Consider the following 23,511-nt stretch of genomic DNA (forward strand, 5'->3'; position numbering starts at 1 on the left):
TGTTTTATTAAGGTTTGACTGGAATTGGTATATACAACCAGGGTCACTTTGTTTATGAACCCATTGGTTGATGACAGAGGTGGCTGAAGAGACAGCTGTCGGCTGTCCACGGAATGGATCACCCTACCCATTTGATTATTAAAATCTTCCTCTGCTAAGGACAGCCTTTGGTGAACATTCATATGGGACACAAATAATGTTCATTTTTTTTTTCCCATTCAAAGAGATATATCCATATACTTCTTACCCAGAGCTCCTTGGCATCAATTTTCCCATCATGTTCTTTGTTCTCTCTCTCTGTCTCTTTATTTTGGCTGTACCACACAGCTTGTGGGCTCTTAATTCCCTGACCAGGGATTGAGCCTGGGCCCTTGGCAGTGAAAGCGTGGAGTCCTAACCACTGTCCCACCAGGGAATTGCCTCCCATCATGTACTTTCCAAATCTCTGACCATCCAATCAAACCACTGGCTTATGAAATCGGTATATAATTGCATGTATGGGCATTTCTTCTCCAAGCAAAGTAAACAACCAGGTCTCTGCTTGAAGTTTTGTCCTGAGAGAACTTCCCTTCATCCTACTCAGATGTCCCAGGGAGTGGCTGCAGTGCTATAGTTGTCCGCTTCTGGGTTTTGCCTGCATATCACGAAGAATATAGTAACTTTTGCTTCCTAGAAAAGGTTGCTAAAATAAATGTTGTTTGGAGGTGGGCACCAGGGGTTACCTTCTCAACACTTTTATCACTCCACATCAAAGGAACAAGTATTCTTTAGAGCATCCTGAAAAGGCCAGAATCTTTGTTCTGTTTTTAATTTTTTAGGCTAACTAAATGAAATTGTCACGAGTAATGATTATAGGAGGTGCAGTATGTGGTGATTGAGACATACCTAGTAGTTTAAACTTGGTTCTAATTTTTCATGTTACTGAATCATTAAAATTTTAAGTTTTTAGAGTTTAGCATTTACCTATAGTTAGGTATACTAGCACATAGTACACTTGGGTTTTTTTTTTTTTCTTACAGATGCTGTCCCTTTTACCAGCACGGATTATCAGACTACTAGAATTTATAGGATTTTCTGGAAATAGGGTACAAACTTAATTTTTCTTAATTTTGACAAAGAGGATTAAAAAATGTTTATTGAGTATGAAGGAAGTATAGCATGTCCTCATAATTAGCATGAAAATTATTGGCAGTTTCTTTGCAGAACAATAAACTGACTTTGGGTCTCAATCATATTTTGGTGGAGTTAGGGGATGGTTTTTCTATTGAAAGTTAAAATTTTTTATCTCAATGTTATCTAAATTCTGGGATTAAAAATTCATGTTTGACTAATGTTGATGCTTGCTGGATCTTTAATACAAATGTGAGGTTAAAATATGCTTCCTTAACATTTTTGCAACCCCCGCTAAACCAAGAAATTAGGCTAGATTTCCATGTCTACCATTTTATGGTTTGTGTAGGTCAAGCATGGTTGCAGTATTTTGGGTTTTCTTGTGTTTTTACAAGTTTTACTATAGAACTAAACAAGGAAGTTTGTTTTCCATCAGTTTCTTTAAAAAAAAATGTATCTATTTTTAATTGGAGGATAATTTCTTTACAGTGTTGTGTTGGTTTCTACCATACACTGAATGGTTTCTACCATACTATGAATCGGCCATGGTATACATGTGTCCCCTCCCTCTGAAACCTCCCTCCCACCTCCCACCCCATCCCACCCCAAGGTTGTCACAGAGCCCTGCTTTGAGTTCCCTGAGTCAAACAGCAAATTTCCACTGGCTGTCTATTTTACATATGGTGGTGTATATTGCATGAGTTTTGTTTGTTGTATTTGTGTGTGGTTGTTTGTGTAGTATATAGTAGTTACCAATCATAACGTTCAACATGCTATTACCAGAGTTCCCTTATTGCAGAAATTGGCCCTTTTAGTCAAGAGAGCAGGTTTCAAGAATTGTTTGAAAACAAGTACAAAACACTGTAAATCTCCCATCTACTTTTATCCCACTGTCTGGATTCTTCATAAACTATATTTATCGTCTACTTATGGTCTTCATAAGCTGTAATGTATTTATGGTCTATCCAGTAAGACTCTCTGTGTTTCATGGTTACCCTTCCCCTTGACCATTCATCTTCCACTTTATTTCCTTAATGGCTCCAAATTGCCCCTTGAACAAAATCCAAAGCATAGCATGGATTCAAGGGCTCTGTCATCTGATTCTAGCCCAAGTTTCTAGTCTTCCTACCCGTCCTGTCTGCTTCCCCAGTGTTTCTGTTAAACTGGGCAGTTGGTTGTTTTCCAAATAGACCTTGTGCTTTTCTGTTTCTGTGCTTTTGCTGGTGTCTGTTTTAGATGTCCTTCCCAACTGGCACCTCCCAAATCAGGTCTCTTAAGAGCCTCTTAATCCATTAGGTTTGAGATTAGTGTCACCTATTCCACACAGCTTTCCCTTATTCCCTCCCAACAAGGCTCAAACATTCCGAACTTTCAGAATCACTTACTTAACTTTCTTAAGGCCCTCACCATGGTCCAATAAATGTGTTCAAACACTGTCTGACCTGTTTGATGCAAAGATCCTTGAAGAAACAGAACCATAAATATTCATACCCACCATAGCATTTTATACTTAGATCCTCATGCTTAAATAAATTAATATTTATATAAGAGAAATAACAGCATTTTCTATGAAATGAACTCTACCTTTTTTTTTACCCTAAGATCACATGATGTGAGAATACGTGAGATTGTCTTATGCCGATTTAAAATGTAAAATTTGTTTCTAGTTGTTGTTGTTCATTGTTGTTCAGTTGCTAAGTCATTCTGACTCTTTGCAACCCCATGGACTGAAGCACACCAGGCTCCTCTGTCCTCCACCATCTCCCAGAGTTGCTCAAGTTCATGTCCATTAAGTTGGTGGTGCTATCTAGTCATTATTGCTGTTCTAAGCTCTTGAAAAATAAACCCCACCTTCATGGAGGGTGGGGATATATGAGCTAGCATTTTAAAGTCTCTGAATATGATGCTCTTTTCATTCTAAAATGCATCTAATTCCCACAGGAGTTGGGCATCCTGCAGTTACGGGAAGGTGCCTTAGGAAGAAGCATCAGGTCTCCACTATGCTGCTTAACTATACTAGCTTTCCATACTTACATCTCCCTGATACTTGGTAAGGACTGCATTACATTTTACATCATTGAAAGTTGATTATCTTTCATCTGAGTAAGTAAAAATTTAGGAAAATCAGTAAGAGATAGGAGTCTATATTTACTTTTTTTTCAGGAAGATGGAAAATAGTGACTTTGTCATAGTGACATTTAGCAGAAGGGGTGGAGGGTTTCTTTCACTAAATTTTTTTTTAATCCGTTCTTGGCTAAAAAAAATTCTAATAAGACTTGCGTAAGATGATCTATTTTTAGCATATTACATTTCTTTTTTAGCAGAAAGTTAAATTTTTTGTTAAAAATAGTTCATATTGGTATTCAAGTCAGAAATTTCAATTAGGAATTGAAGGCAACCACATCTGCTCTTACGAATTTGCCCTAAAGCTTTCTTAAACTAAAGTCATAGATGAGACTTGTCTTCAAGTGAATAGTTTTCATGGTTTCCATGAATAGGTCTTTGCTATATATTTTAATGAAATTTGGGGAAATAGTTACAAATGTCGACTGTGTTTCATGAAGACTGAGGCTTTTCCTGTTAAATTTTCTAGGTACGGGAGAAGTGAATGTTGTGGAAGCAGAGAGTCTCCTTGAACCCTACCTCCAGCAGTTTCCAAATGTATGCTTAGAATTTCAAATGTCTGTTTTCAGCCACAATCGTTCTGCCAGGGCTGCGTACTGAACAGTCTGTCTCTCCCTTCCTCTGCAGGGCTCCCTTGTGTTGTTCTATCACGCCCGGATAGAGCTGCTCAAAGGGAATGTGGAAGAGGTAACTTATTTGAGGGGGTCTTTTTGGGGGCCTGTCTGTTTAGTGGAGTTGTGTAGCAAACTCATTCCGCACGAGCGAATCCAGCTGTATGCTCTAGACAAAAACAGAGGGGAAATATGTAATTAAAAAGCCAAACTTTAATTTTGTGGGTGCATTCTACTATGTGTAGTAGATTATAGAATATAATGTGTATGTACTATGTATAGTAGAATATACTCTACATTTATGTATGAAGTATTTGAGGCAATTCAGGGTTGGATATAAAAATACAGATGGGCAATTTAAGGGACTTTCAGAAAACTGTGGCTACTATCCATCTTGGTATTACATATTGACTTTGGAATCTAGACCTTCCATAAAAGTAACTTCATTGTACTACATGTGTGCTCCCCATCAAAGGAATTAATTCACTAAATCCCTTGAAGAAAAAGAGAGAAGAGACTTTCATATAAATATACTCACAAACAATTTTCTTCTACACAATGGGGACAAACATATTTATTTTTCCTTGATTTGATTTTTCTCTACTTACAATACATCTTGGATTTCTTTCCAGGTCAGTATATCTAAACCTTCCTCATTCTTTTTGATGGCTGGGTTTCATTCCATGGGATGGATAAACTGTACTTATTAAAGTGGTCCACTGTTGATAGACTTTTGGCTATTATACACAGTGCTGTTGTAAACATTATTATTGTACATCTCCGTGCAAAGGTATATTTATATAAGACAGAGTCTGACAGGATTTCTAGGTCAAAGATATTTGCATTTTAATAAATTCAGACAGATTGCCCTTCTTACTTAAAGCTAGTCCATTTAAACTCCTATAAAGATGTGACTGTTGGAGAAGGCAATGGCACCCCACTCCAGTACTCTTGCCTGGAAAATCCCATGGACGGAGGAGCCTGGTAGGCTGCAGTCCATGGGGTCGCTAAGAGTTGGGCACGACTGAGCGACTTCACTTTGACTTTTCACTTTCATGCATTGGAGAAGGCAATGGCAACCCACTCCAGTGTTCTTGCCTGGAGAATCCCAGGGACAAGGGAGCCTGATGGCCTGCGGTCTATGGGGTCGCACAGAGTCGGACACGACTGAAGCAAGTTAGCAGCAGCAGCAGCAGCAGCAGCAGCAGCAAAGATGTGACTGTAGCCCACCAGCCTCCTCTGTCTGTGGGATTTCCCAGACAAGAGCACTGGAATGAGTTACCATTTCCTTCTCCAGGGGAATCTTCCCAACCCAGGGACTGAACCTGCATCTCCTGCTTGTCAGGCAGATTCTTCACCACTGAGCCACCTGGGAAGACCAAAGATATGAGAATACTTGTTTCCAATGCTCTTTGCCAACTCTGGTCATTATTTATCTTTTATTTTTCCAGTATGATGGCTGAAAAATGATAATCTAACTTTTAATTTATATTTTCCAATAAAAAAGCCTTCATTAGTCACTCATATATCTTTTTCTCTGATTTCCTATTTATATCTTTAACGATTTTCCCACTGATTTGTCTTTTTTAGTAAAATTGTTGTATGATAAGTGTTAATTCTTTGTCGGTTATGTATATAGCAACATCTTCTCCCAGTCTGTCCATTGCCTTAAACTTGGTTTAAGGTATATCTTACCCTCTGGAAGTTCTAAATTTAAGTCTTTTCTTAAAGGACTTCTGTATTTTATGTCTTACTTAAGGAAGGAACTTTGCTACTCCCACATTATAAAGTTCCATGGCCCTCTCACAAAGTTAAATAAGGAGACAGAATTTAACTGCATTGTTGGCATGTAAGGAAAGGAGCGTGTCACATTGAGTGGTTTAATGAGTCATGATTTTGTTCTTTTTGTACAAAGTGTTTTATGTATTTTTCCATTAGGTTATTATCTCCTTGTCTAATATCTGGATGATCAGCTTTATGCAATTGACTTATAGGCACAAGAGATATTTCGAAAATGCATTTCAGTTCAAGAAGAATGGAAACAGTTTCACCATCTCTGTTACTGGGAGCTGATGTGGATTTTTGTATTTCAACAAAACTGGAAGGAGGCATATTACTATTCAGATCTGCTTTGCAAAGAGAGTAGATGGTCCAAGGTAAGTGTAATAAGTGTCATCTGTTTGCTAATAAGTGTATAGAATGATTTTCATTTAGGATTGTATGTTCAACAGTATGAGATCAACACTGTTTTCTCAACGTAGAGATCCATCAATGGAGGAAGTACACATTCAGTACCTGCTGTTTATAACTTCTGTCCTCAGCACTATATGCTTTAAAAGCCATCTAAGCAGCCCTTGTCAACAAAAAGGCTTTATTTCTGAAGATGAATTTCAGTTATATATAAAAATGATTAAATATCAAGTTTTGATAATTTTTCGTAGACTTTTTGATGTCCTGATAATAAAGCTTTTCATAATAATAAAATTAATTCTTTATCCATTCATCTGTTGGTGGATACTTAGGTTGCTTTTGTATCTTAGCTTTTATAAATAATGTTGCTATGAGCATTGAGATGTATATATCTTTTTGTGGAATTGCTGGATCATGTGGTAGTTCTATTTTAATTTTCTGAAGAATCTTCATACTGTTTTCCATAATGGCTGTACCAATTTACATTGCCACCAACAATATACCACGTTCCCTTTTCTCTACATCCTTGCCAACATTTATTATTTGTTTCCTTTCTGATGATAGCCATTCTAACAGACGTGGCAAGATAGGCAAAGGAGATTGAGGGACACCGTAATAGACGTAAATAAGATAACAAGGTTGCAAAAACAAGGAATATAGCCAATATTTTATAACAACTTTAAATGTAGTATAATCTATAAAAATATTGAATCGCTATATTGTGCACTTGAAACTCATATAGTATTGTAAATCAATTAAACTTCAATTTTTAAAAGTTCTAAAAACCTTCTGATCCATTTGTGAGAAACTAGGAGGAATGAGATATTGATCTCTCTTTCATTTTGTCCACTTCTTCATCCATGAACATTAAAGTTGTATAATAGGAGAATGGCTAAAATTTGGTGGAAAGTGTTGATCTTATTTGGAATAGGTAGCAAGAGGCTTCATTTCCCTTTTTTGTCTTTGATACCTCCGATACTATATCTGGAAGATTTGTAGTTCATTCTTTTTTAAAAATTGTTATTTATTTATTTGTTCTTGGCTGCCCTGGGTCTTCATTGCTGCATGTGGGCTTTCTCTAATTGTGAGCGGGGCTAATCTAGTTGCCGTGTGTGGGCTTCGCATTGCGGTGGCTCCTCTCGCTGCGGAGCATGGGCTCTAGGGCGTGGGGGCTTCAGTAGTCATGGCTGTTGGGCTCAATAGTTGTGGTGCTCAGCCTTGGTTGCCCCGTGGCATATGGGATCTTCCCGGACCAGGGATCAAACCCATGTCCCCTGCACTGGCAGGTGAATTCTTAACCACTGGACCACCAGGGAAGTCCTGTGGGTCATTCTTGATTTACAAGGTGGAAATATCATGTACCTAGGGTGCTCTCTAACTACTGCTTTTCTTTTTCTCAAGGCAACATATGTGTTCTTAAAAGCTGCAATTTTGAGTATGCTTCCAGAAGAGGATGTGGTAGCAACGAAAGAGGATGTGGTAACTTTATTCAGGTAAGCTCATGATGAGTTCCAGATCTATATACCCAGCTCCCATTTACCACCTTCACTTAGGTATGTCGAAACATTCGAAACGCCCTAGTAAACCTATGTTCTTTCCTCTCCCAGTGATTGGAACTGCTAATAGGCAAAAACCCGTAATACTTGTATCACCAACACTGCCCTGTCCCTCTGTTCCCCACTGAGAGGAGAGGTATAGATAAGAGCATAGGGGGAATAATAGTTGAGATGAGGTCTGAAGGAGCTGCAGAGGCAGGTGGAGAGTTGTGTTGATACAGTTTCAGACCAAAGGAACAGGATATGCGAGGACCCTGTTGTTGGAAGGAGCACTGCACATTAAAGGAACTAAAGCAAAGCTGATGTTGGCAGGACATAATGCTATATTTAGTATATAGGCCAAAATAAAACTAACATCCAGGATTACTCAAAATATGTCTCACAGAATACAGAATTAAAAAAAAAAAAAGACAAAGTCTATGGCTATACCACCCTGAACATGTCTGATCTTGTCTAATCCCAGAAGCTAAGCAGAATCGGAGCTGGTTTGTACTTGGATGGGAGGCTGCCTGGGAATACTATGTGCTGTAGACTTAAAAAATAAGACAAGATGTCTTAGTGACACAGAGATCATTAGTATCCCATGCAGGAAATGATAAGGTTATAGAATGGAGGTAGAAACCAGACTGGGGTTGGCTAAAGAGTGAATGAGATACAAAGAAATGAACAGAGTTAAGCATAAATACATTAAGCAATAGAGAAAGTTGGAGGGAAATGTAATATCAAAGAATATATTAATGGGAGAGATCTGAGCATTCTCAAAAACCACCGGGAAGGACCCAGTTCAGAAAGACAGTTGTACATACAAGTGAGAAATGGGATAACTGACCTTTGTAAGGCTGTTGAAAAATCAGGAGGAGATAGACTCCAAAGCACTGATGGCAGGACCGGCTTTATTTAGAGGGAGGATCAGGTCCTCTGTTGTATCACGCAGGAAGAAGTCCAGAGCAGGCTCAGAGGCATGCCAGCTCGTGTGTGGAGGCAGGGCTGTCTGTTGAGAGCGAAGGAGAAAGGAGTGGGCTGGAGTCTGGGGAGGATGGAGAATGTTTGGAATCATTATTGCAGAGAGTGGGACAGAGAGAAGCACAGGACAGGGAATGGCAGGCAGTGCGAGAGCTCATTGGAGGTTGGTGTTGAATGTACCGTGACACCAACCTGTTTTCATTGCAGGAAGATGAGCGCAACAGCTAGGCATTGGCAAGGGAGTCTGGGAAATAAGCTAGAGCCTGCAGCAGTAAAGCTTGCCTGCAGGGCAGGCTAAGCAGGTGTTGAGGGACGGGGAGAAAGAAGACTGCTGAGTTGGGAGAAAGTTGAAAGACAAAGAGGACCGAAAGTCTCATTAGAACAGCCAGCGTTATAGTGAGGAGGATGGTTGGTGTGCTTGAGTTTGTGCTCTGATGTAGAAAAGTTACAGATGATGAAATGACCTAAGATACAACTGTGGGTGGCTGTTGTAGAAAGGAGGACGTGACCTCTGGAGATGAGGTAGGTAGGGGAACAGAGAAGCCCCACTGCATTCTTTAAACATAATTGATGACAAACACTTTTAATGGAATACTATATTCTGTGGCCACGTTATGACAAGTAAGGGCTTGTCTGTACCCTCAGACTTGGCAGGACAGATTTGAAGGTATGACCAGGACAACTTTGTCATGCTTTTTAGAAACTGGACCATATATATACTAACTGTAGAATCTACATTAGTGGGAGCCATGGGCTGCCACCTGCTACTGGTAAAATGCATTTCCTTGTTTCACACACACGACAACAAATGGAATGGAATGTTCAGATATATTGGGATCTTTTACATCTCAGTTTCCTCCACTCCAAAATAAATTTTCTCTGCATCAAAATAATTTCTGTGAAACATGTAACTAATCTTATTTTCAGGCAAAATCTTGAAGTCTGCTATATGTGTGATAGCATCTAACTTGTTGAGATACTGAGAGGAGAATCCCCCCAAATGAATGTTCTCTTCATTACAGACTGTGATCCCTGACTCAGGAGGTTTCATGTCCTCTGCATGCCTCTGACCCTCTCCCTCAACCCCCACCTCGAATGTCCACTGCCTTTTCCACTGATATAATTAACATTCATGATGGGCATTCTGGTTTAAAACCATACCCGTTTGTACTCCTAAAAGTAATGTTATATGTCAATTATACTTCATTTAAAAAACCCCGTATCTCAAGATTGTGCTGAGAAATAACATAACACAAGCTTGGCTTCATATGGAATGCTTTTTCTCTCATTGCATCTTCCTCTTTCTTTCAGTGGTGTAATTAGATATTTCCCTAAATTCCTTCTTGGTGACCCGTTTGGTGCATTTACAAGATTGTGTATGAGAAAGTGCCCTACAAATATGTAGCCTCTATTCTCATTTTTCTGTGCTTGTGAATTTTATAATTGGAATTTCTTAGAATTTTGAGAGGAAGATTGTAAGCATGCTGTGTGTTCTTAGCTGATTATTTTCAAAATCACCTACGCTTGGGAAACATTTTCTCAAATTATGCATGAGTAGATGACTCTTTTTGAGCCACTTTAATCAGAGAAGCCATGGACTGTAGCTCACCAGATTCCTCTTGTCCGCAGAATTCTCCAGGCAAGAATACTGGTTGGGTAGCTATTCCCTTCTCCAGGAGATCTTCCTGACCCAGGGATCAAACCTAGGTCTCCCACATTGCAGGTAGATTCTTCACCATCTGAGCCACCAGGGAAGCCACTATTAGGTCTGAGGTGGTCTAAATTTGCATTTTGAACAGGGTTCCTGGTGGTGCTGATCCACTGCTCTGGGGAGCGCAGCATAACAGGGATAGGTATAAATACTGCATGTGTTCTGATGACCTTTCACTGGAACTGGGGCTCTTCACAGACAGGTGGATGGCTTGAAGCAGAGAATTGCTGGGAAATCGATCCCTACTGAGAAGTTTGCTGTGAGGAAGGCTCGACGTTACTCTCCCTCGTTGCCAGCACCCGTGAAGCTCGTTTTGCCTGCCCTGGTATCTGCCTTTATTTACTTACTCTTTGCATCCTAGAAATACATTGTCTAGTTTCAGGGGTAGGGAGAACATCTAACTTTTGTTGTGAAGTTTGCTCAATTAAAAATCATTGTGTTGGATAAAGGCTATTTATAAAGTATATCATTCAAGTCTTAACCGTAACTCTAGGAGAGGAATTTTTCTTTGTAGCCTCATTTGACAAATAAGGAAATTCAGACAGAGAGAGGTGAGTTGGCATATTTGAAGTTGAGTTGAATTATAATGCAAGCCACAGATGTAACTACTTTTTCTAGCTGCTACCTTCAAAATCAGAAGGTAAAAAAATTAAAAAGTAGAAGGACACATGATAATCATTTTCAAAATATTGGTTTAACCCGGTTTATGCAAAATTTTTGGAGTAGGAAATGGCTACCCATTCCAGTATTCTTGCCTGGAAACTTCCATGGACAGAGGAGCCTGGCGGGCTACAGTCTATGGGGTCGCCAAGAGTCAGAAACCACTGAACGACTGAGCACACGTGCACGCGTGCAAAATTTTGTCATTTGAGCGTGTAATCTCTAAAATTTATTAATGAGATTTCACATTCTTTTATATTGTGCTCATCCACTGAAGTCTGGTGCGTGTTTTATGCTTAGAGCGTGCCTCAGTTTGAACCAGCCACATTGCTCCAGAGCCATACGTGGCTGGTGGCTTCTGTTGTAGCCTAATGCTGGAGCTCCCATTCTTGATCAGTGTGCCATTTAGGTTAGGCTTCATGAAAAGCATAATTTCAAGTTAAATGGTCTTAATGCAGATTTCTTTAAAAAGTACTGAATATATCAAATTACAGTAACTTTGGGGGTCTAGTTTATGTGAGTAGTCAAGTAACACAGGGAACCTGTTTAGTGCAAGCTGACATCTGCTGTCCTTTTTTGGAGGTTCCTGATTTTTTCTTTTGATTCCAGAGTATATTCAATTATTCCCCTTTAACAGTTGCTTACTTTCCAGTTTTTATTACCACAAACAGGCTACAATGAATATTCTTCTATAGCTCTCTTTGTACATGGGCATATAATTCTCTGGGAGAGATGTTTAGAAGTAGAATTCCAAGTTGTAGGGCATATGCATTTAATACTTGGACTTTGCCAGATTGCTCTCCAGAAGGGCTGTACTGATTTAAATTCCTACCAACAGTGTTTTATTTTTTTAATGTGTGATTGAGCTTTTCATGTGCTTGTTCATTTTTACATCTTATTTCATGAATTGTTGTTCATGGGCTTTCTTCCCTAATTTTTTTATTAGGTTATTTATTATTTTATCATTGACTTATAAGTTACAAAGTGAGTGAAGGTCACTCAGCCATGTCTGACTCTTTGTGACCCCATGGACTGTACAGCCCATGGAATTCTCCAGGCCATAATACTGGAGTAGGTAGCCGTTTCCTTCTCCAGGGGATCTTCCCAGCCCAGGGATCGAACCCAGGTCTCCTGCATTGCAGGCGGATTCTTTACCAACTGAGCCACCAGGGAAACCGCATTGACTTATAGGAGCTCTTTAAATATTCTGTGAGAAAGAACACTGCAGCTCCTCACAGGTGTCGTTGGGGGCTAGCCTGCACCGAGTACCTCAGCCCAGGTATTTCCTGTTTAAGAAAAACAATCTCAGAGAACACCACCCTGAGACCAGGTTGTGCCTGGTCTGTGCCTGTGATGCAATGAGATAAAAATGTGGCCACTCTGTAAATTATCTGAGCACAGGTAAAAAGAAGAACACAATGCAAATCACAAAAATGACCAAACATCCTCCTTTTCCAGCTAATATGGGAGCCTGCTACTGTTTCACCCATGACACCTTTCAGCTCCATTCCTGCCTCATTCTTATCAAGTGATTAATGCTGGGAGATTTTTTTCTTTCCATGTCACAGAACTTCCCTGGGATTTTTCTAGAGCACCATAGTCCTTTCTCCATCCTAAAACTTAGATGCTTGTGTATACATATGATGTATATGTTGCTCTGATTGCTAAGGGCCTTAAGGAAGATTAACTCAGAGCACTTCTTTCTCCAGGGCTAAGTGTGTAGAATTGGCTTGAATTTGTGGTAACTAGGAATTTTACCAAAATCTTGTATTTCATAAAATGACCAGTTCACATACAAACTTTTTTTTTTCTGATAAAATGTTCCATCAATAAAAACAAAATTTTAAAAAATCATCATCAGTTTAAATAAATATTCCAAAAGTTATTGAACTCTTACACGATTAGCAATAAGAAAATTTAGATGTAAAACAAAAGAGTGCTGTGATCTTAGTTTTCAGTCCCAAAAGGTGAAAATGACTTTGCTGTCACTCAACTCCAGTGTATTTTCCTCATTTCTACTGCTTCCCTGTAAGAGGCTGTTCAAACAATCTTAACATATTTTACCATTTTTTTATTTCCAAGGAGATTCTAATTATCCTGCTTACTTCGTACCTTTCAAAATATGAACTGAACTACCAGGAAGATTAGAAAAATATTTTCAAGCAAGAGCACATTTGCTTTTGGTCCAGAAAAAAAAAAAGAAAAATTCTCATCTGTTAGCCTATTAAATGTAATTTGCAATGATAAATCATTAGTTTACATTTTTAGGGGCTGTCATTCTGCCATATGGCCTTTAAATGAATGTATTTTCTGCATATTGGATTGCATTACTGGACTGTCACATGTTTTTAATGGTATAAAAGAACCTGAGCCAGGTAAAATATTTCCTGTGTTCATTTGCTGTGATGTCCTTGGAAACATTTTATATAAACAATTGGCAGATATAGAAAAAATGTTTCCCTTTACTTAAGAGCAACAACAAAAATTTATGTTTGAATTGTTCATATTATCATTTAAAAATATTATATTTATTTCTATCTGTAATCTGTTATCTTCCAAAAGGAATGGATACCAGTAGGTGCTTAGTAAATACTTGTCAAATAAATGAGCAAATTATTTTTTCAGTGAAGACACAATGTACTATATATACTGAACTATTTTGTAGTATAAAAGCCAAAAAGCATTAAAAACATTAAATAAAGTGAAAAAATCGGAGATTAAATCACTAAACTCCAAATGAAGAAAGCTAAGAAAAATGATCTCTAAATGTCTTGAGATCACTAGCAACTGAGGCAAAACACTCACACGTGGCTTTGTTGTTATAAAGAACACCAAATGACCTCACGTAATTGTGAATGGTTTCTCATTTTTCCTCATTAGGAAATGATGTATGTTTGGAATGGTTTTCCACTAGTGAGCAAGAGAAAAGACCTTTCTGAAAATCTGTTGATAACTGTTGAAAAGGCCGAGGCAGCTCTACAAAGTGAGAGTAAGTATGAAAAGCGAGAGCCTGGAAATCTTTACGGCTGCCCCCTCCCGTCCTTTCCCTGTGCACATCTGCTCATGTTGATCTGTGTGCGTGATGAGAACAAAAGAGCTTGAGCCGCAGGTGTCTGGCTGATTGCAGTCAGGATGGAGGGAAGATACCTGACACAACACGGGTGAGCCTTGGGCACGGATGGTCCCGTGGGCACGTGAGGCTCCGTGAAAGAAGCCAGAGGCAAAAGACAGCAGAGTGTGTGATTCCGTTTATATAAAATATCGAGGATAAATCAGTCCATAAAGACGGAAAGCAGATTAGTGGCTGCCAAGGGGTGGAGAACTGGGGGTGTGTGATATGCGGAGGATTAAATTATTGTCTGTGACTCCAGGGATGAGCACCTCATTTAGATCATTTTTTACTTTGGCCACAGCATGGGGCTGAAATGTTTAATGAGATTTCTCTTTACAAGTACCTTTAAAAAATTAAACATTACATTTGAAAAATGTAGGTGAAAAAAGTCACCCATGTTTTTCCTACTATGCACAATTAATGTAGAGTTTCTGTTCATGCCCACTTAGATTTATTTTTATAGTTATGATCATAGTGTATCTGGACATACTCTAGCCTATATCTTTTCATTTATTATATCATAACCTTTTCTCTCATTGAGATAAAACTGACGTATAACACTATATTAGTTTCGGATGTACAATGTAATGATTTGATATTTGTACACATTGCAAGATCACCATAATAAGTCTAGTAAATGTCTTTCACCATACATCATTACAAAAATTTTTTTCTTTTGTTGAGAACTTTGAAAATCTACTCTCTTAGCAACTTTCAAATGTGCAATATAGTATTAGCTGTAGTCACCATTTGTACTTGACATCTTCATGACTTAGTTGTTTTATAGCTGACTTCAGTCCAGTTTGGTCTCTTAGTCATGTCCAGCTCTTTGTGACTCCATGGACTGCAGCATGCCAGGCTTCCCTGTCCATCACTAACTCCCAGATTTTGCTCAAACTCATGTCCATTGAGTTGGTGATGCCATCCAACCATCTCATCCTCTGTCGTCCCCTTCCCCTCCTGCCTTCAATCTTTCCCAGCATCAGGGTCTTTTCCAGTGAGTCAGTTCTTCGCATCAGGTGGCCAAAGTACTGGAGTTTCAGCTTTGGCAAAAGTCCTTCCAATGAATATTCAGGACTGATTTCTTTTAGGATTGACTAGTTTGATCTCCTTGCAGTCCAGGGGACTCTCAAGAGCCTTCTCCAACACCACAGTTCAAAAGCATCAATTCTTCGGTGCTCGGGTTTCTTTACAGTCCAACTTTCACATCCATACATGACTACTGGAAAAACCATAGCATTGACTAGATGGACCTTTATTGGCAGAGTAATGTCTCTCCTTTTAAATACGCTGTCTAGGTTGGTCATAGCTCTTCTTCCAAGGAGCAAGCGTCTTTTAATTTCATGGCTGCAGTCACCATCTGCAGTGATTTTGGAGCCCAAGAAATAGTCTTTCACTGTTTCCGTTGTTTCCCCATCTATTTGCCATGAAGTGATGGGACTGGATGCCATTATCATAGTTTTTTGAATGTTGAGTTTTAAGCCAGCTTTTTCACTCTTCTCTTTCATTTTCATCAAGAGGCTCTTTAGTTCTTCTTCGCTTTCTGCCATAAGGGTGGTGTCATCTGCATATCAGGTTATTGATATTTCTCCCAGTAATCTTGATTCCAGCTTGCGCTTCATCCAGCCCAGCATTTTGCATCATATACTCTGTATATAAGTTAAATAAGCGGGGTGATGATATACAGCCTTGATGTACTCCTTTCTCGATTTGGAACCAGTCTGTTGTCCCATGTCCAGTTTTATCTGTTGCTTCTTGCTGCTGCTGCTGCTGCTAAGTCGCTTCAGTTGTGTCCGACCCCATAGATGGCAGCCCACCAGGCTCTGCCATCCTTGGGATTCTCCAGGCAAGAACACTGGAGTAGGTTGCCATTTCCTTCTCCAATGCATGAAAGTGAAAAGTGAAAGTGAAGTTGCTCAGTTGTGTCCGACTCTTCGTGACTCCATGGACTGCAGCCTACCAGGCTCCTCCATCCATGGGATTTTCCAGGCAAGAGTACTGGAGTGGGTTCCCATTGCCTTCTCCTTTGCTTCTTGACCTGCATACAGATTTCTCAAGAGGCAGGTAAGGTGGTCTGGTATTCCCATTTTTTAAGAATTTTCCACAGTTTGTTGTGATCCACACAGTCAAAGGCTTTGGCGTAGTCAATAAAGCAGAAGTAGATGTTTTTCTGGAACTCTCTTGCTTTTTTGATGATCCAACAGATGTTGGCATTTGATCTCTGGTTCCTTTGCCTTTTCTAAATCCAGCTTTAACATCTGGAAGTTCATGGTTCATGTACGATTGAAGCCTGGCTTGGAAGATTTTAAGCATTGCTTTGCTAGCGTGTGAGATGAGTGCAGCTATGCAGTAATTTGAACATTCTTTGGCCTTGCCTTTCTTTGGGATTGGAATGAAAACTGACCTTTTCCAGTCCTGTGGCCACTGCTGAGTCTTCCAAATTTGCTGGCATATTGAGTGCAGCACTTCCACAGCCTCATCTTTTATGATTTGAAATAGCTCAACTGGGATTCTATCACCTCCACTAGCTTTGTTTGTCGTGATGCTTCCTAAGGCCACTTGACTTCGCATTTCAGGATGCGAAGTCTGGCTCTAGCTGAGTGATCACACCATCATGGTTATCTAGGTCATGAAGGTTTTTTTTGTACAGTTCTTCTGTGTATTCTTGCCAGCTCTTCTTAATATCTTCAGCTTTTGTTAGGTCCATACCATTCTGTCCTTCATCAAGCCCATCTTTGCATGAAATGTTCCCTTGGTATCTCTAATTTTCTTGAAGAGATCTTTAGTCTTTCCCATTCTATTGTTACATTGATCACTGAAGAAGCCTTTCTTAGCTCTCCTTGCTATTCTTTGGAACGCTGCATTCAGATGGGTATATCTTTCCTTTTCACCTTTGCCTTATATCTGGGAGTTTGTACATTTTGACCTCTTCACATATTCCTCCTACTCCTCAAGCTCTTGCCCCTGACAACCTGTCTATTCCCTATATCTATGAGCTTTTATTTCTTTAGGTTTCACATAGAAGTGAGAACATAGGGTGTTCATCTGACTTTTGTTCACTTAGCATTAGTACCTTCAAGGTCCGTCATGTTGTTGCAGATGGAACACTTTGATTCTTTTTCATGGCTGAATGTTCCATTTTATACACACACACAGACACATATTTCACATTTCCTTTATCCATTCATCCATTGATGGATACTTAGATCTTTTCCATGCTTGTCTGTTGTAAATAATGCAATGAACATGAACATGCATATATCTTTTTGAGATAGTATTTTTTTTTCAGATAAATATGCAGAGGTGGGGTTACTGGATCATATGGTAGTTTATCATAAATGTTTTAATTCTTTCTAGGTAACCCTTGTAATAATTTCAAGAGCTTCCTGGCATTCCATGGAGATAATATATCATAATTTAACCAACTCTTTCAGTATTGTTGGGCATTTAGGCTGCTTTCCATATTTGAAATTATTCTAATTTTAGATTCCCATCAATAGTTCATTCAGTTCAGTTGCTCAGTCGTGTCGAACTCTTTGCGACCCCATGGACTGCAGCATGCCAGGCCTCCCTGTCCATCACTAACTTCCAAAGTTTACCCAAACTCAGGTCCATTGAGTTGGTGATGCCATCCAACCATCTCATCCTCTGTCGTCCCCTTCTCCTCCTGCTCTCAATCCTTCTCAGCATCAGGGTCTTTTCAAATGAGTGAGGTCTTTGTGTCAGGTGGCCAAAATATTGGAGTTTCAGCTTTAGCATCATTCCCTCCAAAGAAATCCCAGGGCTGATCTCCTTCAGAATGGACTGGTTGGATCTCCTTGCAGTCCAAGGGACTCTCAAGAGTCTTCTCCATCATCACAGTTCAAAAGCATCAGTTCTTCGGCACTCAGCTTTCTTTATAGTCCAACTCTCACATTGATATATGACTACTGGAAAAACCTCCTTGACTAGATGGACCTTTGTTGGCAATGTAATGTCTCTGCTTTTAAACATGCTGTCTAGGTTGGTCATAACTTTTCTTCCAAGGAGTAAACGTCTATTAATTAACCCAGTTAGTTAATTAAGCATCTATTAATTAACTATTAATATAGAGTTAATATGTTATAGATATAGATTTAAAAATTTTAGATCTATTATAGATTTTATAATTTTATATCAGTTATAATTTAGATATAAAAATTTTATATAGTTTTTTATCTTTATTATAGATAAAGTGAACCTCTTTACATTTTTATATTATCTCCTACATTTTTAATTGCAGGAAAATGCACATAATATAAAATTTGCCATATTAACCATTTTTAAACTGTATGGTCCAGTAGTGCTAAGTATATTCACTCAGTTGTGCAGCCAGTTTTGAGAACTTTTTCATACCCCTTAAACAGTAACTCCCCATTTCCCGCTCTTCACAGTGGCTGGCAGTCACTGTTTTACTCTTTATTACTGTGGATTTGACTCTCTAGAGACTCTATATAGGTGGGATCGTGCAGTCTTTTTCTTCTTGTGCTGCCTATTTCCCTTATCCTAATATCCTCCAGGTATGTCCATGTTGCAGCATGTGTCAGAATTTCCTTCATTTTTAAGGCTGCATAATATTCTGTTGGATGTTTATACCAAATTTTGTTTATCTATTCATCCATCAATGTATATTTGGGTTGCTTCCACTTTTGACTGTGAACAATAATTCTATGAACATGTATATGCAAATATTTCATTCAGATGCTGCTTTCAGTTCTTTTAGATACATGCCTCAAGGTGGATTTGCTAGATCATGTAACATTTCTATTTTTAATTTTTTTAGGAACTGACATACTGTTTTCTCTAGTGGCTGCACCTTTGTACATTCCCATCAACAATACACACAGGTTTCAATTTCTCTACATCCTTGACAGTGCTCAGACATCAGAGCAGATCAGTCACTCAGTCATGTCTGATTCTTTGTGACCCCATGAATCTTAGCACGCCAGGCCTCCCTGTCCATCACCAACTCCCGGACTTCATTCAAACTCACGTCCATCGAGTCGGTGATGCCATCCAGCCATCTCATCCTCTGTCATCCCCTTCTCCTCCTGTCCCCAATCCCTCTTAGCATCAGAGTCTTTTCCAATGAGTCAACTCTTCGCATGAGGTGGCCAAAGTACTGGAGTTTCAGCTTTAGCATCATTCCTTCCAAAGAAATCCCAGGGCTGATCTTCTTCAGAATGGACTGGTTGGATCTCCTTGCAGTCCAAGGGACTCTCAAGAGTCTTCTCCAACACCACAGTTCAAAAGCATCAATTCTTCGGCGCTCAGCCTTCTTTGCAGTCCAACTCTCACATCCGTAAATGACCACGGGAAAAACCATAGCCTTGACTAGACGGACCTTTGTTGGCAAAGTAATGTCTCTCCTTTTAAATACGCTGTCTAGGTTGGTCATAGCTCTTCTTCCAAGGAGCAAGCGTCTTTTAATTTCATGGCTGCAGTCACCATCTGCAGTGATTTTGGAGCCCTGAAAAATAAAGTCTGCCACTGTTTCCCCTGTTTCCCCATCTATTTCCCAAGAAGTGATGGGACCAGATGCCATGATCTTCGTTTTCTGAAAGTTGAGCTTTAAGCCAACTTTTTCACTCTCCACTTTCACTTTAATCAAGAGGCTTTTGAGTTCCTCTTCACTTTCTGCCATAAGGGTGGTGTCATCTGCATATCTGAGGTTATTGATATTTCTCCCAGCAATCTTGATTCCAGCTTGTGTTTCTTCCAGTCCAGCGTTTCTCATGATGTACTCTGCATATAAGTTAAATAAACAGGGTGACAATATACAGCCTGGACGAACTCCTTTTCCTATTTGGAACCAGTCTGTTGTTCCATGTCCAGTTCTAACTGTTGCTTCCTGACCTGCATACAAATTTCTCAAGAGGCAGGTCAGGTGGTCTGGTATTCCCATCTCTTTCAGAATTTTCCACAGTTTATTGTGATCCACACAGTCAAAGGCTTTGGCATAGTCAATAAAGCAGAAATAGATGTTTTTCTGGAACTCTCTTGCTTTTTCCATGATCCAGTGGATGTTGGCAATTTGATCTCTGGTTCCTCTGCCTTTTCTAAAACCAGATTGCACATCAGGAAGTTCACAGTTCACATATTGCTGAAGCCTGGCTTAGAGAACCTGGAGCATTACTTTACTAGCATGTGAGATGAGTGCAATTGTGCGGTAGTTTGAGCATTCTTTGGCATTGCCTTTCTTTGGGATTGGAATGAAAACTGACCTTTTCCAGTCCTGAGGCCACTGCTGAGTTTTCCAAATTTGCTGGCATATTGAGTGCAGCACTTTCACAGCATCATCTTTCAGGATTTGGAGTAGCTCAACTGGAATTCCATCACCTCCACTAGCTTTGTTCGTAGTGATGCTTTCTAAGGCCCACTTGACTTCACATTCCAGGATGTCTGGCTCTAGGTTAGGGATCACACCGTCATGATTATCTGGATCGTGAAGATCTTTTTTGTACAGTTCTTCTGTGTATTCTTGCCATCTCTTCTTAATATCTTCTGCTTCTGTTAGGTCCATACCATTTCTGTCCTTTATCGAGTCCATCTTTGCATGAAATGTTCCTTTGGTATCTCTGATTTTCTTGAAGAGATCTCTAGTCTTTCCCATTCTGTTGTTTTCCTCTATTTTTTTGCATTGATCACTGAAGAGGGCTTTCTTATCTCTTCTTGCTATTCTTTGGAACTCTGCATTCAGATGCTTATATCTTTCCTTTTCCCCTTTGCTTTTTGCTTCTCTTCTTTTTTTTTTAGTTTAATTTTATTTTTTAACTTTACAGTATTGTATTGGTTTTGCCATATATCGAAATGAATCCACCACAGGTATACTTGTGTTTCCCATCCTGAACTCTCCTCCCTCCTCCCTCCCCATACCATCCCTCTGGGTCTTTTCATAGCTATTTGTAAGGCCTCCCCAGACAGCCATTTTGCTTTTTTGCATTTCTTTTCCATGGGGATGGTCTTGATCCCTGTCTCCTGTACAATGTCACGAACCTCATTCCATAGTTCATCAGGTACTCTGTCTATCAGATCTAGGCCCTTAAATCTATTTCTCACTTCCACTGTATAATCATAAGGGATTTGATTTAGGTCATACCTGAATGGTCTAGTGGTTTTCCCTACTTTCTTCAATTTAAGTCTGAAGTTGGCAATAAGGAGTTCATGGTCTGGGCCACAGTCAGCTCCTGGTCTTGTTTTTGCTGACTGTATAGAGCATCTCCATCTTTGGCTGCAAAGAATATAATCAATCTGATTTTGGTGTTGACCATCTGGTGATGTCCAACACAAGTTTTCTCTTGTGTTGTCGGAAGAGGGTGTTTGCTATGACCAGTGGATTTTCTTTGCCCTGCTTCATTCCGTATTCCAAGGCCAAATTTGCCTGTTATTCCAGGTGTTTCTTGACTTCCTACTTTTGCATTCCAGTCCCCTATAATGAAAAGGACATCTTTTTGGGTGTAAGTTCTAAAAAGTCTTGTAGGTCTTCATAGAACTGTTCAACTTCAGCTTCTTCAGCGTTACTGGTTGGGGCATAGACTTGGATTACTGTGATGTTGAATGGTTTGCCTTGGAAATGAACAGAGATCATTCTGTCATTTTTGAGATTGCATCCAAGTACTGCATTTCGGATGCTTTTGTTGACCATGATGGCCACTCCATTTCTTCTGAGGGATTCCTGCCTGCAGTAGTAGATATAATGGTCATCTGAGCTAAATTCATCCATTCCAGTCCATTTTAGTTCGCTGATTCCTAGAATGTCGATATTCACTCTTGCCATCTCTTGTTTGACCACTTCCAATTTGCCTTGATTCATGGACCTGACATTCCAGGTTCCTATGCAATATTGCTCTTTACAGCATCGGACCTTGCTTCTATCACCAGTCACATCCACAGCTGGGTATTGTTTTTGCTTTGGCTCCATCCCTTCATTCTTTCTGGAGTTATTTCTCCACTGATCTCCAGTAGCATATTGGGCACCTACTGACCTGGGGAGTTTCTCTTTCAGTATCCTATCATTTTGCCTTTTCATACTGTTCATGGGGTTCTCAAGGCAAGAATACTGAAGTGGTAATTTTCTTTTCTTTTTTTTAATCTGTTTTGTTTGTTTTTTGGTAGTAGGCATGCTAATGGGTGTAAGATTTTTTTTTAACAACTTTTTATATAGAGTAATTTCAAAAGGAAAAATATTTACTTTGATTTGAGTGGAAACTCAATGTAAAGCCACGTCATTTTAAAATTTAACTGAGATAAAGCTCCATAAAAATTTTCTTCAAAAAATGGGTTTCAGAAAATTGCAGTTCAGTAAAATTTTTAAGGCTTTTGAACAAATTTACTAATATTTATTTTTGTGGAACTAATTTGGCCATTTTTCATTAATTTGTTCCTTTGAACACTCATTTTTCATACCAGATATAGCATTGTGATAGTAGAAAAAACATTGTCCCTGTCATTAAGGGAATTATTTGTGATTAAATGCCACATATTTGCAAATTAGATGAAAAAATGAATATGTTTTAAAGTAAGTGTATATGTGAGAAATGGGAGGTAAAGACAAATCTTTTTTTTTTTAAGTGAAAACATTTGTAGGCTATTTTTTCCTCCAAAGGAGTAGGCTAGCTTGCTTCTGTTTTCCTACAAAGACGAGGGTTTTGGTTCAATAGAATAAATTCTAATGTTTGAATGTCCGTCCTTTGTAGTATAGACTAATACATACCACCACTGAGTGAGACCTTTGTATATGGTTTCCCCTTATTTTCCACTTGGAATTGATTCCAAGCTTCACTGTGGATACCACAGTCTTTGGATGCTCAAGTTCCATACTCTGCCCTCTGTGTCCACAGATTCCTCATTCGCGGATTCAATCAGCCACAGATCCTAAACATAGCCCCAATCTGGTTTGTTGATTAGAAGCATAAATAGATTGTTTTTTGAGTGGGGGGATGGTCTTTAATAGGGAAGGTAATGTGGTATTGATATTTGTGATTTTCATAGTGAATAACTTGTCAGATCTTGGAAGTGAGAGATCATTATCAGCTATCTTCGGCACCTAGAAATAAAGCAACCTTCTCTGACTTGGTTAAGTAGCATCCTTAACCTCCCATAGACAAGCTGTTTACTGATTAAAACACCAGCATGCGTTAATGGTGATTTCTGATATTTGTACTGAAAGCAAGAGTATTTCAGTATGAAGGACTCTCAAAGCCTCATCATTTTGGTTTTTTGTCCCTTCCCACCTGTGTTGTCACAGCCTGAAATGTATAAATAATCAGTCTGTCTTGGAATGATTTCTTATTTCTACTTAACTTGCAAAAAAGAAAAACCCAAATTCATAAGTGGTATAGATGTGAAATTGCCACCTTTGTCAGATAGATGTCACGCACGATTTGGTTGCTTCTGTTAATATGTATTAGCCTTGGGCTATAGCAGGTAGAGTCACTTTCAAAAGGAAAAATGTCC

The 23,511-nt window shown here is 39.1% G+C and overlaps 1 protein-coding gene across 4 annotated transcripts in view; it reads left to right on the plus strand.

Annotated features, from left to right (window-relative positions):
- The window catches only part of TTC39B (tetratricopeptide repeat domain 39B), a 151,611-nt gene that overhangs the window by 119,014 nt on the left and 9,086 nt on the right, over positions 1-23,511 (plus strand). For all 4 annotated transcript variants that reach the window (XM_027549203.1, XM_027549205.1, XM_027549206.1 and 1 more), the window contains 8 exons: positions 1,020-1,085; positions 3,052-3,160; positions 3,704-3,771; positions 3,862-3,921; positions 5,840-6,001; positions 7,437-7,528; positions 10,464-10,590; positions 13,806-13,914. In XM_027549203.1, the coding sequence (XP_027405004.1) occupies positions 1,020-1,085; positions 3,052-3,160; positions 3,704-3,771; positions 3,862-3,921; positions 5,840-6,001; positions 7,437-7,528; positions 10,464-10,590; positions 13,806-13,914 (793 nt within the window). The remainder of the gene's footprint in view (positions 1-1,019; positions 1,086-3,051; positions 3,161-3,703; positions 3,772-3,861; positions 3,922-5,839; positions 6,002-7,436; positions 7,529-10,463; positions 10,591-13,805; positions 13,915-23,511) is intronic.

Source organism: Bos indicus x Bos taurus, chromosome 8 (assembly GCF_003369695.1).
Source record: "Bos indicus x Bos taurus breed Angus x Brahman F1 hybrid chromosome 8, Bos_hybrid_MaternalHap_v2.0, whole genome shotgun sequence".
NCBI lineage: Eukaryota > Metazoa > Chordata > Mammalia > Artiodactyla > Bovidae > Bos > Bos indicus x Bos taurus.